At 34.0% G+C, this 16,241-nt stretch overlaps 2 protein-coding genes and 1 long non-coding RNA gene across 4 annotated transcripts; 1 reads left to right on the forward strand and 2 right to left on the reverse strand.

Annotated features, from left to right (window-relative positions):
* Positions 1-261: 261 nt before the first annotated feature.
* Positions 262-8,750, reverse strand: LOC105229500 (cardioacceleratory peptide receptor). 2 transcript variants are annotated; one of them, XM_029551733.2, is made up of 7 exons: positions 8,356-8,750; positions 7,993-8,288; positions 3,233-3,368; positions 2,928-3,125; positions 2,585-2,845; positions 2,250-2,532; positions 262-2,165 (listed from the first exon to the last, which is right to left on the reverse strand). In XM_029551733.2, exons 2-7 carry the CDS (start codon positions 8,158-8,160, stop codon positions 1,940-1,942), a joined length of 1,272 nt encoding a protein of 423 aa, XP_029407593.2. In that variant the 5' UTR covers positions 8,161-8,288; positions 8,356-8,750; the 3' UTR covers positions 262-1,939. The 2 variants fall into 2 exon arrangements, with proteins under 2 accessions (XP_029407593.2, XP_049305337.1); XM_049449380.1 differs by having other exon boundaries at positions 7,993-8,750.
* On the forward strand, positions 2,726-5,004 carry LOC125776563 (uncharacterized). Its single transcript, XR_007421819.1, has 3 exons — positions 2,726-2,862; positions 2,917-3,094; positions 3,297-5,004. It is a non-coding gene; the product is annotated as an uncharacterized LOC125776563 (long non-coding RNA).
* Positions 8,751-13,976: 5,226 nt separating the features above from the next.
* LOC105229501 (uncharacterized) lies at positions 13,977-16,055 on the reverse strand. Its single transcript, XM_011209827.4, has 3 exons — positions 15,192-16,055; positions 15,004-15,127; positions 13,977-14,947 (listed from the first exon to the last, which is right to left on the reverse strand). Exons 1-3 carry the CDS (start codon positions 15,792-15,794, stop codon positions 14,349-14,351), a joined length of 1,326 nt encoding a protein of 441 aa, XP_011208129.1. The 5' UTR covers positions 15,795-16,055; the 3' UTR covers positions 13,977-14,348.
* Positions 16,056-16,241: the final 186 nt, after the last annotated feature.

Genomic DNA, 16,241 nt, shown 5'->3' on the forward strand with positions numbered 1-16,241 from the left:
GCTTATTTACGTAGCCATTCAACCAGAAATGAGCCTCATCGCTGAACAAAACACGCGCGCGAAACACATTTCGAACCGAACACTGATTTTGGTAATAAAATTCAATGATTTGCAAGCGTTGCTCGTTAGTAAGTCTATTCATGATGAAATGTCAAAGCATACTGAGCATCTTTCTCTTTGACACCATGTCTGAAATCCCACGTGATCTGTCAAATACTAATGCATGAAAATCCTAACCTCAAAAAAATCACCCGTTATTTAAACGCAAATCGAAATGAATAAAATATAGCGATTATAATGCCTATTATTAGTAGCGTGATGAATAACGCTTTAGGTGATATCGCCGGTAAGACGGATATGGTACTCTTTACAAGGAGGTACAAAATCTCGATATGAAAACCCTTAAGGCTCTAAACTGTTGAGTTAACAATTAGGGTGCGTACCAAGTATCTTGGAGTAATTTTGGATAGCAAACTGATTTAGAAACAAAATATGAAGAATAGAGTGAAAAAGGGGACTTTTATCCTGGCCTCATGCATTGGTGTTACACAGCGGAAATCAAGCCAATTGCTGTCAATTGCTTTACGATGCTTTGGTGTGGTAAACCGCTATCTGTAAAATCTCATACATAAAACCTTTGGAGGGGATACAGCGACTTGCTGTTCTCTGCATAATGGGGGCTATAAGTACCACAGCAACGTTTTCCCTAAAAAGTAACTCATCCCATCGACATTGAAGTGGAAAGCTCTGCAGTAAAATCAGTTGCAAAATTGATTGTTATGTGAATTCTCCATATGAATTTTTGGGACTTGCTCAATATGAAGGATTTGATGGATAAAATAGAACATATGTATACTCTCACGCTATATTTGGAAAAGGCAACTATTGACATCACATGCGAACCGGATCAGCGTAATTAATTACATTATAGGCAGAAAGTGCAGGGAAGTAGGCATGAGAGAGACGCTGGCTATGCTTCTGTCTAGCATTATCTGGAACTCGTATTAGATATCGACAATTTTTGGTAGTTTATCTTAGTAGTTTTTTTGGTATTGGTAATGAGCTAAAGTATTCACACCTGTTAAAATAATAAATAATATAGCTCTGACTTATAACTTCGTCCAAAAATAAATTTTTATAGTATAATTAATCAATGGTGATTGGCGGCTTTTAATGAAACTCGACATAACGTTAATAAAACCAGACGTTTGTATATACATATATAAAATTAGTTTTATTTAAAAAAAAATCTGTAATCTGTTTTTCTTATCATCTATGCGTATTTTATCATAGTTTAACATTTTATATATATACATATATATTACATATATAAATACATACATGCAAAAAAATGCATATTAGCCATATAAGTAAAATATTTTGCAAGTACATATCTCCTTACATATCCATGCATTTAAGTACATCAGCGTCTACACGGCATGTTAGCATAAATATTAATTACCGAAGAGAGGTCTTTAATGACTGATTCACATGCATCTTTTGCCTCGCTTTGCTTCAGATTATTGCTCTGACAGAGAAATTCGATGTTTGCTTTTGCATAAATGGCGAAAAATTTACATCTTTTTATGCTTTGATATAAATACACACATATGTATGTATGTATGTACTTATGTGAAATTAGTTTACCAAATCTGTTAAGATGAAAATAAATATCAATGCACGCAATAATAGATATCTGAGAGTAGCAGGGAAAGCAAAGCGTTCATTATGACATGTCCTTCTATGTTTACTTCGCAAAGCGAAAGCAAGGAAAGTTTTATGTAAATCAGCCATAAGAATGATGTTCTTTGTATCTTTTTGATTCCAACAATTTACGAATTTATTATTTTTGTATCACAAACCATTCAATTCAATTTTAAAATAACTTAAGTTATGTATTAAGGTTGTGGTTAAGATGCGATCTAAATAGTGTACGACATCATACTTCCGAAACGGCTAATGGATCCTTTTCTTTTTCACATATGACTACATGTGATGACGCTTTGGTAGAGCGTCGTGATACGGCGAGCGAAGTAGTCAACGTTCGCACTGAATCGCAGCTATAGTGAAGTCGACGGCTCACGGTGCTGCAGCGACTTTGTGTTAAAGTACTATTTAAATAAGAACGGCAACAGCATTTGAACCACTTGAAAGGGGGAAAACGGCTGGGACAGTAACAAAAACCAAAAAAGTGTGTGTTAATGAAACTGAAGCTATTATAATTTTTAGATCACTAATGAGTCACTAACCTGAGTGTGCGAAATACTTGCGATGAAAAGACGCAGTAAATGAGTGGGTTCGCTGCAGAATTTAATGGTGCTAAACTCTGTATAAACGTTGCTATAGCAATATTGGTTTGCGTTTTCGGAATACGTCCAAATACTTGCAGTAAGTCGAAGACAATGTATGGAGACCAACACAGTATAAATACGATGACAATAACAAATGTCATTTTGACGGTTTTTACTTTGGCTCGAGGTATTATTCCGCGAGAGCTGGCTCTTCTACTAGTTACATTGTTATTACAACGTTCTGAAATCGCAAATGTTAATTCATGATTTATATAATTATATGCATACTTTACCTCCGGATGTGAATATGGAGCCTTTCGCCCAAATTGTTTTGACGATAATCGCATAACAAGCTGAGATGATAAGCGCGGGAAGTATGAATAGTGTTGTCGCCACTAGGCACATATATGTTTGCCATGCTTCCGGCGAACCAAGTTCTATCCAACATTGCATCTGGCCCTGGATTAGCTTTTCTTCGTAAAGAAACAAAATGGGTAACGAGAAAATAACTGATACTACCCATGCTGCTGTAACAAGATGCTTTGCCCTTCGCCCTTTACGAGAAGTTAATGTAAATCAAAGCGCATCTACTGTACAAATAAATTTATCAATTGTTTATAAATAGGTAAGACTCACATGATTTCGAGAAGTTCATTGGGTGAGTTATGGCGTCATAGCGATCGATACTCATAGCTACTAGCACATACGTAGAGGAATATGTTACGCAAACTTGGGAAAAGCGTATGAGCTTACAAGCAATATTACCGGCCCTCCATGAAATTGTTATTCGCCATATTATGTCGGTAAGCACATGAAGCAAACCGACAGAAAGATCTTATGAAATTATATATAATTGTATGTAAAAATAATGAAAGTTAATAGTTATAGTGAAAAATCTATATTTACTTGATATAATACGAGTATATCAAAGACATTCTTACCTGCGACTGCCAGCTGCCTAATAAAGTAATTCATTCTTGATTTTCGATTTTTATTTACAAACAGAACAAAAAGCACCGTAGAGTTACCGAGCACAATAACAGTGAAGAGTATCCACAGGACTGCGAACTGTTCCATCTGAAAGATAACAAATTTGAATATTATTAATAAACAATGAGAAAAAAAATTAATTTGACGAAAGCATAGCAAAATTTTCAGAAACGTCTTCGTTTCTGCCACGGTGAACAAACATTAGGACATTGACTACATTTCTGCAGAAAATTTGCTTAAACTTGAAAGGATGACTTTGTATCTCGTCTTTGAAATTGAAATAATCGAATTTAAATGTTGTACTGTTGTCCGGCAAGTAATAGGATTGATTTTCTTCCGCCGTGACTGTACTTCGGAACGTGCGCGCACCGACTGGATTCAGTAGAAGACATTCCTCGCTAACGAACGAGCGGCTGGTCAATTTTCAGCGAGCACCTGGAGAGTCAGGACAAACATTTTCGCGCGACGTGTTTCTGTGAGTGGTGCAAGCCGAAAATACAGCGTTCGTTAGAGCAGAGGTACTCGATTAAATTCTGTGTGAAACTCGGTAAATCTGCGACAGAGACGTTTGATATGATCAAGCAGGCTTACCCAGATATTGCTTCAGCAAGAGGTGGTGTGTTTTGGTGCCTTTTTGGAGAGCCGGGAAGAGGTCGCTGATGAAGACCGTGCTGAGAGATCTGCGACTTCGACAAACACCGGCAATGTGATTCGTGTGCGCAAAGTTTTGAATTCAGACCGTCGACTAGGTATTCGTTTAATTGCCCTGATGTTAAATTTATCACATTTGTTTTAAACATGCGTAAGGTGTGCGCGAAGAGGGTCCCAAAAGTGCTCACTGACGACCCGAAATTCGGGCGATTGGGAGTGTGCCAAGAGAATTTGAACATACATACATAAGTTAAAGTGACCCCCAATTTTTGAACGATTCATGGATCTTTGAGTATGATCCCGATACAAAGAGGCAATCTTTCGAGCATTTTGAGACGACGGACAACACAACACACACTCAAGGCTATTCCGGAAAATGCCTTCCGTGACACCTTCAATGCTAGGAAAGAGCCTATTTTGAAAGTTTTTAAAGAATTGTAACGATTGGTTAAATAAAGTTTTTAAAATCGACTCAGACTTGTTACTTTCCGCACTAACCCTGTAATAAGTAAAAAGTTTGGTAGAAGTGGATGATTTTGTGTTCCATTGTGTTATCAATAATTTTTCAATTCACTACTTTGTGTGTACGTACGCATGTTTATGTACAAATAAATGTGCATTTATATTGTGGCCGTACGTGTATACAATAACGCAGGTATTTAAGCATTATATTGTTTAACGGCCCGCAAGCCCATTTTTAGACGTTTAATACGTGATGCGCTGCGAAAAGCTTTTTTTGGATAAAATATGAAAGGAAAAGCTAGCCGCTGAGATTAAAGATGTAAATATGTACGTCGCGACAGCAGTTACATGCACAAATACAAATATGTATGTATATTGTGTCGCGCGTACGTACATAGGTATGTACGCACGATTTGAATAATTGTAGTCATGGCAACTAAGGCGTAGTGACATCTTCTCAAGTCTGCTCAAGTCTGCTGTTCTGCCAGCCTAAAAAATAAGTAAAAAGTAAAGTAAAATCTGTCTGTCCTAAAGCAAAGAGCCCCTAAAGAGAAAATAAAAATAATAATCCGTATGGGGTAGAATTTACTTTCACTTGTACATATTTCTGTACTCACGTATTCATATTCTATTAAGAAATGTTTGCGATGTAAAACTCAATACCCTGCGAATATGAGATTGAATGACAAAGTAGAAATCAGAATGACTACTATTGTCATTAACACAATTAATTAATTTTTTATTCTACATAATTCGTTGAGACATTTCGCATGTTGTTGAAGAAAATCATGGAACAGGAGCCACTGATTAAATAAAGAATTTAGGGGTATGAACGATGGGCACACCAGGGAGGTATTTTCAAGTATGATTTTGGGGAAAGTGTGGATGAATCATGCATCAGTATTTTTATGCTCTTGCAACATGTTGCTACTGAGTATAATGATTTTGCTCAGCTAAAGTTTGTTTGTAACACCTAAGACTTAACTTTATAGATATAAAGTTGTATGCATATGTATATATATGTATATAAATAATCAGATGACGAGACGAGTTGAAATCCGGTTAAAATTGTCTATCCGTACGTGCAAGCTGTAACTTTTGTGAAAATGAAGACATCTTGATGAAACTTTGTTTACATAAGCTCTTTAGCACCATAAGAATGGAATCCAATAATGGATAACCTATAAATTGCCATAACTAAGCCACAAATTAAGATATAAAACTGTAATATGGTAAAACGAATTGCATTAAAGATTAAAAATGTTCAAAATCGATTCGTGGTTTCAACGTTTTCAAAGTGGTCGTGAGGACATAAAGACGATCAACATGTGGGTCAATCAAAATCTGTGATAACCGTAAATTTCATCGAAACTTTATGTGTATTCATTAAATATCAGCCAAAATCATCATTGAAATTCATGGAAATGGAACTGAACATCTCAAAAACATCGATTTATCGCATTTTGACCGAACATTTGAGCTTACGAAAGGTGTGTGCGACGACCAAAAATTGCTCAGAATCCAACATTCGAAGGACTATTTGACCAAAAATCACATTTTAACCATTAACCACTTCCCGTATTCACTTGATAAGGCACCGTGCAACTTCCTCCTTTTCGGAAAAATGCATTTGCCCATGAAAGGAAAGCGTTATGCAGACGTAGAGGCCATTTAAAAGGCTTGCACCGGCATACTGGCGGCAATACCGGCCAACGAGCTAAAACACTCGTTCGACATGCTTTTGGACCATGCAAAAAGCTGCAGAAGGAGACTATTTTGAATAAAATAAATTGATTTCGCCGAAAAAAACATTTGTTCTGTTTTTTTTTTAAGTCCTGTTTACTTTGGAATGCACCTTGTATGACGAAAATAGGTGGAATCAGGGTCAATATATCATCTTTTTCTGTTAATAATAAGTAGTGGTTAAAAAAAATAGATAAAATTGGGTCAATACTACCCCAATCTCCTAAGATTTTCAAACATCCGGTCAGCTTTATACCGCATACAAAAGTCAATTCTGGATATATGTAAGTACTACGTATACCTATTATTTAATGCCAAAAAATTTTTAAATTATTTTATATGAAATACATTATATGTAAATATTTTCGTTATTCTAACAAGCCTTATGCCTAATATGTATGTCGGTCAGCGGCAAAGGTTAATGCCACAAGCTCAGCCCTTTCTCTCCCCCAGGATATTTTATGAAACGAAGTGATGAAAGCTTCTTAAAAATGATAAAATTATATATGTATATTAATGGCTTAGCGCTGAATATGAATGTACCTGGTCTGGAGTCTAAGCCTCATTTGCCTGAATGCCGATTCTATGGTTGACGTTTTCCACATAAATTCAATATACATATTTAATTTAACCTTTTCGGTTCTCATAAATCTCTTTTGAAGATGATTTTAATATAATTTGGCGTACGCGAAGAAAAGTATGTCATTAAAAATAAAACTGCGAACTGTTTGCCTTTTTAAGATATGTAAGTGAGATATAAGCTATCCCATCTTTTCAGTTAGATTAAACTGGATTAAAGTTTAACTAAAATCGATTCAATAGCTAAGCAGCTTACGCCAGACAAAATGAACACGTAATTTGTACATGAATTTAAAAAAGTAATAATTTTGATTAGAATGCCATTCGGAAAATTAATTATTTTTTCAATTGACAAAAATTTACTGAAATCAATTTAAAAATTAAACCTCAAGTACGTCTCTTGGATATTTATACCGCCAATAACGCTTTTCGTCTTTATTGATAAATAATATTTTTTCTTTATTGCATTGTTTATTATGTATACTAGTTTACTGTAATAGTATTCATTGCATACCATAGCCACAGTAACGCGTGGCCGGATGTATCAGCATAAAATCCTGTCGCGGTGTTTCAGCTTTGACGTCACTGCCTGTACACATCATACTACGATTCTTGGTACATGTGTTAAATGAACGTATTCGAAAATGTATACCATTCATACTCTAGACACTTCCTTTAGTTGGAAAATAAATGACATCGCCGATACAAATTTCTTGTAAAATAAAGGAAAAGCAAGGTCGTGGTTTGAAATGGTGGTTATGTGAATGCTATGTAATGATGTGGTTGACACCAATGAAATAAGTTAGTGTCAAAAGACAATAATATTTAACGCGCAATTCCTAATAAAATTATTTCCATCCACTATTGAATATGGATTCATCAAATAATTCGACATTTTTCGGTTTTGCCATTATTTATATTCCGTTGTTTAACTAAGTGTTTTTGAAAAAAATGGAAATTTGCCAACAAGTACTTAAAAAACCTGAGGATTGCGCACAAAATTAAAATTATTATTGCTACCTCTTGCTTTGATTAAGATTTTACACCAAATTTTGTCAGTAGTGCATCAATTACAAATTTTTAACTATTCCAGACTGAATTGAAATTTTAATTTGCTTCATACGTCATTTAAGGTTGTTAGTTATACTTATATATGTGTATATTAAGCGTTCGAAAAAGATTATTTGTTGCATATGTTATAGTTGTAATTATATTAATTATTATTATATATATTAGTATATTAGTAAATATGTATGTATGTATGTACGTCACTCACCTCGTAAAAATAGAACGAATTTAGTTTATCATTTCCTACACTCTCTGTCGTCTCTGTTGATGGTCCCAAATTATTTCCCACTACGTCCTCCGAAATTTTATTGCCACCGTTAAATGATGAAGAAATATCTTGCTCAATCAAAACTGGATGAAGATCGAATGATGCCATTGACAAAGTCGTAGTCGGTGGTGTAGACGTAAGGACAGCATGAGACACAGCCGCAATGAAGTGAGAGTAGGTAAAGTTGCTTAGTGAAACGATAGTGCTTGTTGCAGGAGTGTTGCTATTGCTTACTTCTACGTAATTGAAGTCATTAGCAGTGCTATTTGGGCTGTCAATCGCAGCAATAACAGCGGCACTTACATTCGAATTTGTCGTTGCTGAATTATCAGGAATGAAATGCTGCGGAATAGTATGCTCGTAGGCCAGCACAACTGGAGGCTCCACTGTATACAAACGAACATTAATACCACCCATCACATAGCCTAATACATATATAAGTATTATTCATTGTTATATCGTGAATTGCGACTTTGTATTTCTTTGGAGAATTGCGGATTTAATTCAATGTTTTTCTCCGAAAAATTAAAGTCGTCGCAGATCCCACTGCAAATCTGGTTAAAAGTTAAAATTTTGAATTTGCCACTTAATTTTTTTTGGGTTTACGTTTCAGACTGGGAGTAGAGTTACAGCATAAAATGTTGAACAGACGCAAACCAATAATACATGATTAAGACCCTGCAAGAAGTAAAAAAAAAGTTTTTTATATAACTTGTATTTACATATAAATGATCATTTACATTCGATAAATATATCATGTAGGACTGCCAACAACGCAGAAGTATACATTTTATAGTATGCTAAATGAATTCAAAATAATTTAAATTTTCTATCTCAACGAAACAAATTCAAACTCTCCGTTAGTTTCTGTCAGAAATATATTCACATCCTTTTTATCTAGTCACTGTCACATCCATTACTGATTTAGCGACGGCCTAATTACCTTCTTCTTTTATTATCTGATTTTTATGAAATACATGTACATATGTACAGGCATGTATGTACATATAAAAAATATTGTATGTACATTACATTATAGTACTGCTAATAGTTCATTTATCTTTATATATATAAATCTTCTGACCGCGTGTTTGCATTTGAACTGCTCCTAAACGGATGGACCGATTTTGATGAAATTTTGTGTGTATGTTCAAGGAGATTCGAGAATGGTTTAGATTTACAATTTGGTCCACTGGAAAATGTTTTTTTAAATTAATTTTTCATTTGTAATTAATTGCTAATTTTAAATGTTTGACCGATGGATGGCGCTACCATCGCAGTATTCAATATTCAAACCTTAAATTGGCGTAAACGTGCATTAAACAAAACGATGCCAAAGTAAAAGGCGACATCTGTAGATCAAGTTTTCATATTGTGGATAGAGTTGTTCGTTCTTAAGTAATAAATTGGGTCATTCAATACATCTATGGGTAGCTATAATATTTTTTTCATACCTGCTAACTATTGGAGGGGGTATCTTGACAGGCAATTTACAATTGCAAAAGGTCTGGCATAAAAAATAGTGGCATAACTGAAGTGTTGATAAAAAGGTCTATTAAAATTTGAGATATACAGAAATCTTTTCGAAGCATTGCACAGAGCAATGCAATATTTAAGCGGGAACGATGAATACATACATATATGCGTACAATTTCAAACTGATCCTTCCTGAAAAATATTAAAATTGCTAAATATTAGGAATGGTAGAATAGAACTGCAATCAAATACACAATGCAATGAATTAAAACTGGCTCATTTATCATTCGATGAATAATATACCACGGGCATCCCAAAAGACTGATGCCATAACCTTGCCAGCCGATTTTTTTGTCTTTTCACGCTTGAGAACCGTTTCTTAATATGCAGTCCACTAGGCTGACAATCGATTGGACTCGATTGATTTCACTGATGCACAGCCCAAATTCAATAGTATTTTTACCCCAAAAACCAATTCTTTCTTAACGCACGAAATTCTTTATGATTCATTTTTTTGTAAACTAACACAAGTTCCTTCACCAAAAATGCGATTATTCCTTAAATATAATAAATTATAATCTAACTAATAGAAATCATATAGATGGTATTAGTAGTACTACCAATGTAACAGCCACAGTAAAACTTGGGCGGGTCCTCTAGTGTAATCATAATATTTAGAGGATTAATTAACCAAAAATAAAATTAAGTAAAAGATGAACACTTCCTTTTAAGCGCAATACGTTTTTTTTGCATCTGGTACTTTGAAATTAAAAAATTATAAGAATCTTTATTTCCATTAGAAAATTGCGTTCGTCTGACTTTATATGCCGATCTTATTTAAGACATGTATATAATAAATAGGTCATTACAATTTTTAATATTGATTTTCGGATGACTTCATACCGTAAATATTGGTCATATGTATGTACAAGCAGCACCAATGAAATGTTAGGCGATGTGTTTTGCTCAGCTCCACGCAATGGAGGAAATGGATGAATTCTTACATTCTCTAAATAATAGAAATATTTGTTAAATCCTGTTTTTTTGTGATAGGCAGTAAGCTGAAATAACGCGGAGCAAACATGAACTAGCGAACAGTTCACCATCTTAGTTCCTGTTTTCCCGCAATACCACTCTTCATAGCTCCTAAAAGGCATGATTCGGTTTATAATTAAAATATACAAAGTATATATGGATCATATATGTATCTTATATTCAGTGAGGATGGTTTCTTGACCAGATTTTGGTTTAGTATTAAAAATTAATGGAATGGCCTCATATCCCAATACAATGATAATTATTAAAACGAATATGTACTCCCCTATGGGTTTACAACCCATAATTTAGATTGTCCTAAATATTGCTATCTTGCAGTACTATTGAAGGTGAATAGTTCAATATTTATAATAAGGTAACTTTTAACACTTTGTACTCTTTTATAGATAGGTACTACAAAAAACGTATGGAGTAAAGTAAGTCTAAAGTTTTGTTTAATAAGGTCATTTAAAAGATAATACCATAAAACCATGGAGTTCACAAATGTTTCAATGTTTTAATGGAAGTTAAGTAAATATATTTAAATTGATTGTTAACCGACAAGAAAAGTAAATAAATCGCTAAAGAATTAATGCACCTCTTCTACAATTTTACTGCTTCCTCTTGTTTTCGTACACGAAACTCTATATGTAGATAGTGATGTTAAGAATTTAAGAGTTAAACAGTACTGGATTGCAGTTTTTGAATAGTTATTACACCTACAATATTATTATTAGATCTACAATGCGCCATTAAGTTATTACTATGTCAACAGTGCCCTTCGTAGGAAGGGCTATCCATGGTTCAAAAATCATAATGCATATTTAGTGCTTCGCTATCCTATTTATCCGTTCGTGCAACAGATAATTATTCACACATATATGTACATATGTATGTACGTGCATTCAGGGTACACGCTACCATATTGCTTTTGAAAATTATGGAAGATGAAACGAGTGCGCTGGAAAAGAATTTTTTAAAGTTTTAAAAAATGTTGAATTTTTTCAATTTAAAAATATATTCATATTATACGCAACCTATAACTCTTTGTTCTAAATATATCTAGTACTTACAAGTAATTTAGCAAATGATAAAGCAAAGCAAACATCTTTGATATTACACACCAAATTAGTAGATATTTATACCTTATAGCATATATGTATTATCACCATTTTCCTTATCACTCGCCATATAGTTATATGTACATACATAAACTGGTACACGATGTTTTAAAATCTTATAACGCTGGTTTCCATTTATTGTTGCAGTTATACATACACCTATGTACATACTATGTAAATAAGTGCATAAGTACAGATATATAGTATGTATGCGTACTCATTATGATGCGGCGTAAAACTTTTGAATTTAGTTTAGCCATAAAACTTGTTTTTAAATATGCATTTCTATGTATGTACATATGTATATACAATAATCCAACACGCTGCAAATGTCATAAAAACATTCTGTTTTAAACCACTAACGTTTTTATCACAAAACAATTAATTTCAACCAATACCTTATTCGTCTATAAGGGAAGTTATGATTTACCGGTTCTTCACTGATTTCGGTGCACGCTTTTGATTACGCATTTCATGTACATACATACATATGTATGTAGATATGCGGTCATACACGGATATGCATATGTATGTACATACATACATACATATATATTTCCAATAATTGATGCTTGCACTATTTGCAGAATACACTTATCTAATCTCATACATAGAAAACACTTCATGGGACACGAAAAACCAATTGCCACGACAAACGTAAGTCTGTATGTGCTTATCTTTCGTCCATACGTTTGTTGCTTGCATCACTTAACACTACCAATCGAACGTGTTGCTCTCACGGAAGGCGACGACATACTAACAAATCAATTGGTCGCGTCTGATGCTACTGCCAATGTAGCCGCTGTAGCTACAAATTTGTAGACACTTTCTTGCCTTTGCTTTTGTACCATGCTGCTGTCCTTTCAAAGAGAAAGCTTTGTTAATAGCAACATAAATATGTACATATATATATCTGCGTCACGAAATCCATGTGAGAAATCCACAAATGGTCTTTGTGGAAGACGAATGGTCCACATACGCGTCATCTTTAATTTTGGTATCTAAAAGCACAAATTCCGATTGTTAAAGTTAACACCATTTCTGGTTATTACTTAATGCTTATGTACGTACACATAGAAATAAGATGTAAACTAGTACCAGTTAATACCCTGTACATACATATGTATGTATATTAATATACATATACGTATATACATATATGTAGGCATTAATATAACGATTTAAACAGAAAATAAAAGCTCATACTTTATTTTATAAATTTTCCAACTTCATTTTTAACATTAACAGAAAGCTTTTTCTTAAATACGATTGCGAATCAGTATATAATGTGTATGTGTTTTTCTGTTAAAGGACATTTATTTACACTGATTAAGCTTAAACGGTTGGTCCAACTTCTCTTAAATGTGATGCGCGTTTCGATATTAAACCTGGCAAATGGTTTTCAAGTAGTTAAGAAACATTACCTAGTTTTGAGAGCACTTGCTCACTTATTTCAAATAACTGCAACAACAAGATTTAATTGCAAGAGTTGTAAGACACATATGTACATATGTATGTATGTACGTAAAGCAGACTGACACAAATTAAACTAAATTCTACTCAAATAAGCAATATTACAATATATTACATAATTATAATCACACGTTTGCTGTTCTAACTTTGTAAATACCACCAATATACAAATTAATGTATTAATTAATTAAAATTAATACCTAGGATTACGAGCTGAATTCGCTATACTTACTAGACTCTCAGAGACAGGTGTAAAAAAAAAATGGCGCATCCTGGTGATATTGATCCTGGCTCTCCTGGTAGTCTGAAAAAAAAAACAAAAATTTTTTTTGAAAAATGGCGATTGCCTGAAAATAAAAATCATTTTTTACGCTTTTTTTTTGAAATTCCTGAATTTTTTAAAATATTAAAAACAAAGGATTAAGGATTATATAAAGATAAAGGATAAAGGATTATATAAAGAAGGTTCACACAAGATTTAAAGTAAATCGGTTGTATAGAACTTGAAATAATGCTGGTACCGTGTGGAAAAAAGTAGTTTCGAGAAAAACGCGTTCAAAAAAGTGAGCGTCACTAAAGTAACTGTAGCTCTTAAAATAATTTTAATTTTTAAAAATCCTTTGAAGCATATGTTCTTAAGGGTCTAAACTTTAAATATAGGAAAAAAAATCGAATTTTTCAAAATTTTAGAGTCGAATACCCCCTTAATAATAAAATCTTTCAACAAAGTTTTGGTGCATATTATACCTTCACTATCGCCAGTGATAATTATAGTTATGACAATAGTAATCTACAAAGTTCAGAACTGCTTAGTCAAAATAATGCTACAATTTTAGTTTATTCCAAGTAGAACGGGAGGTATCAAGATTATAATATGAAATATATATATAATACATATATATATGTATGATACAAATTTTAAATTCTTTGAGAAATAAATAATCGGGAACGAGCATAATTTAGAGTTACAATTACATTTAAAATTCCATTATTTAGGGATTTTTAACGATCACACATGCCATAGCGTATTACTATGTATATTATATTATTCACATACAATTTTATGTACATATATTAATTGTTTGTTTTCATTATAATTTCCTTCTTCCTCTTCTTTGTGTCTTCCTTCGCTGTACTTATTATTATACAAGTGTATTAAAGAACAGCAGATAAATACCCATTATTCTAATCTTAGGCATCTCCACCTCCGTTTCCTCCCCGCGTTGTGCTGCAACTACGCATCGTTGTACCACCATATTTATTGTGGTGCAAGTGTTCGTCGCTGCGAGGTGTCATGCCATCGGAGCTCATTTGGAAATCATCATCATCCTCTTCGAAAACGGGCTTGCTAATTTTCATAGCGTCTTCTAAGCGATAACTGTTACTTTTGGGCAACGGTTGATCGTCACATTTTAGTTCACTCATTTGTATTTGGGTACAAAAGCGTTGAATGTGCTCTAAAACTTCACGCATACCCATCTCAGATGACTTTTGGCTCATGCTACGCTCCTCCGAAGAGGTTTTGTGTGGTTCGGAAGGTGGTGTTTTAATTGTGCTGCGACATGAACATGAGTTTTGTCCCTTTTCACATTCATTGACCGATGTACTTTGCTTCGATCCGCTACCTCGCTTCTCGGGATGATTTGTTGGTGGAGTTGGTGCTGCAGTTGATTGGGTGTTTGATGTAGATGCCAACATCGTATGGTGTTGGTAAAACATTTTGTCATACTCTGATTTCATGCAGAGATAGCGGAAATGGCGTGAGTTCTCCTCCCCATAGTGCACAACCTCTGTCGGATTAATAGTATAATCAATTTTTTCGAACTGATTTTAACACAAAACTTACTGTTATTCAAATCAGCCTGAAGTTTATTTAACATTGAGTTTGTGGACTTAAGTTCAGCAGAAAATCGATCGACTTTTGCTGATAATTCACGAAAATTACGGTTGAGTAAATCAGAGATGGATTTCTATGGGAAAAAAAAACAATTGTAAGATGAAATTTATGCGCTGGTTGAATTTGCCAAAACATACTCCAATAGCGTTTTCAACAGTTTGACGAATGAGTTCAAAAAACTCTTCGGTATCATCATCCTTATCATCGTCATGGTTGGCGTGATGGTGACGATGGTGATTAGAATGCTCCTGAACGCGTAGATCTTTTTGTGCGGTACTATCCGCATAGCTTGTATAGTTCTTGTTATCGTATATATTAGGCGCATTGTATATCGCCGATGGTGGACCATAGTTGCTTTTTTCTGTGCGGGCAGTCTTAGCTTTGTTACTGCCACTATGCTCTTTTTTACCATCATCCAGATTCAGTACCTTCTCGTCCTTACCAAAATATTTGTCTTGTTTGACGCTATTAGTTACCGGACGTGCACTTTTACGACGACCTGTCGTCATACTGCTAACTCCCATTGTATTGCCGTTACCATTGACAGTTGCCGAGTTGCCAGATGTTGCTTGACAGCTGGTATTGTATGGTGTATTGGAAGTGATAATGTATCCGCCGTACTCTCCGCGATCGCGTAAGTTCTTTGGCATGTTATTGTTTGCTTGAGATTTAATTGTGTTTGTTTCAAATTTTGACGCATACAGCTCTTCGACAGATTTTCGTGGCCGTTGTCTTACCATTTTATTGAAGGAGTTCGAATAAATACCTCTTAAAAATATACGAATACTGTTATTGATCTTGCGATTCTTCAGCTAGGGAAAGACCATAGAATTGTGCGATGCCAAAATGATTTTGTAGCTGACCTGATCACTTGATTACAAGGATATGGTGTGTAACAAAGAAGGAGATAAATGTTAGTGGCAAATTATTTCTCTGAGACTATTTAACAAATTTTTTTTTTCTTTTCTGACGAAAATGTCAGTTTGCGTTTCCTTGAAATGTGTCTGAAAAATAAAAAAATAAACTGCAGTAGAGAATTCAAAGTATACACCAGATAGCGCTAGATAAGTCTTTACAGGTAGATATATGTATATAATATCGTTGTAAAGGAAGTGGACGTGGTTATTATCCGATTTTAACCATTCTTACAGTGTATGAAGTTTGGTTGTGTCTGTCACGTTAAGTTT

This window comes from Bactrocera dorsalis, chromosome 2 (assembly GCF_023373825.1).
Source record: "Bactrocera dorsalis isolate Fly_Bdor chromosome 2, ASM2337382v1, whole genome shotgun sequence".
NCBI classification, from domain to species: domain Eukaryota; kingdom Metazoa; phylum Arthropoda; class Insecta; order Diptera; family Tephritidae; genus Bactrocera; species Bactrocera dorsalis.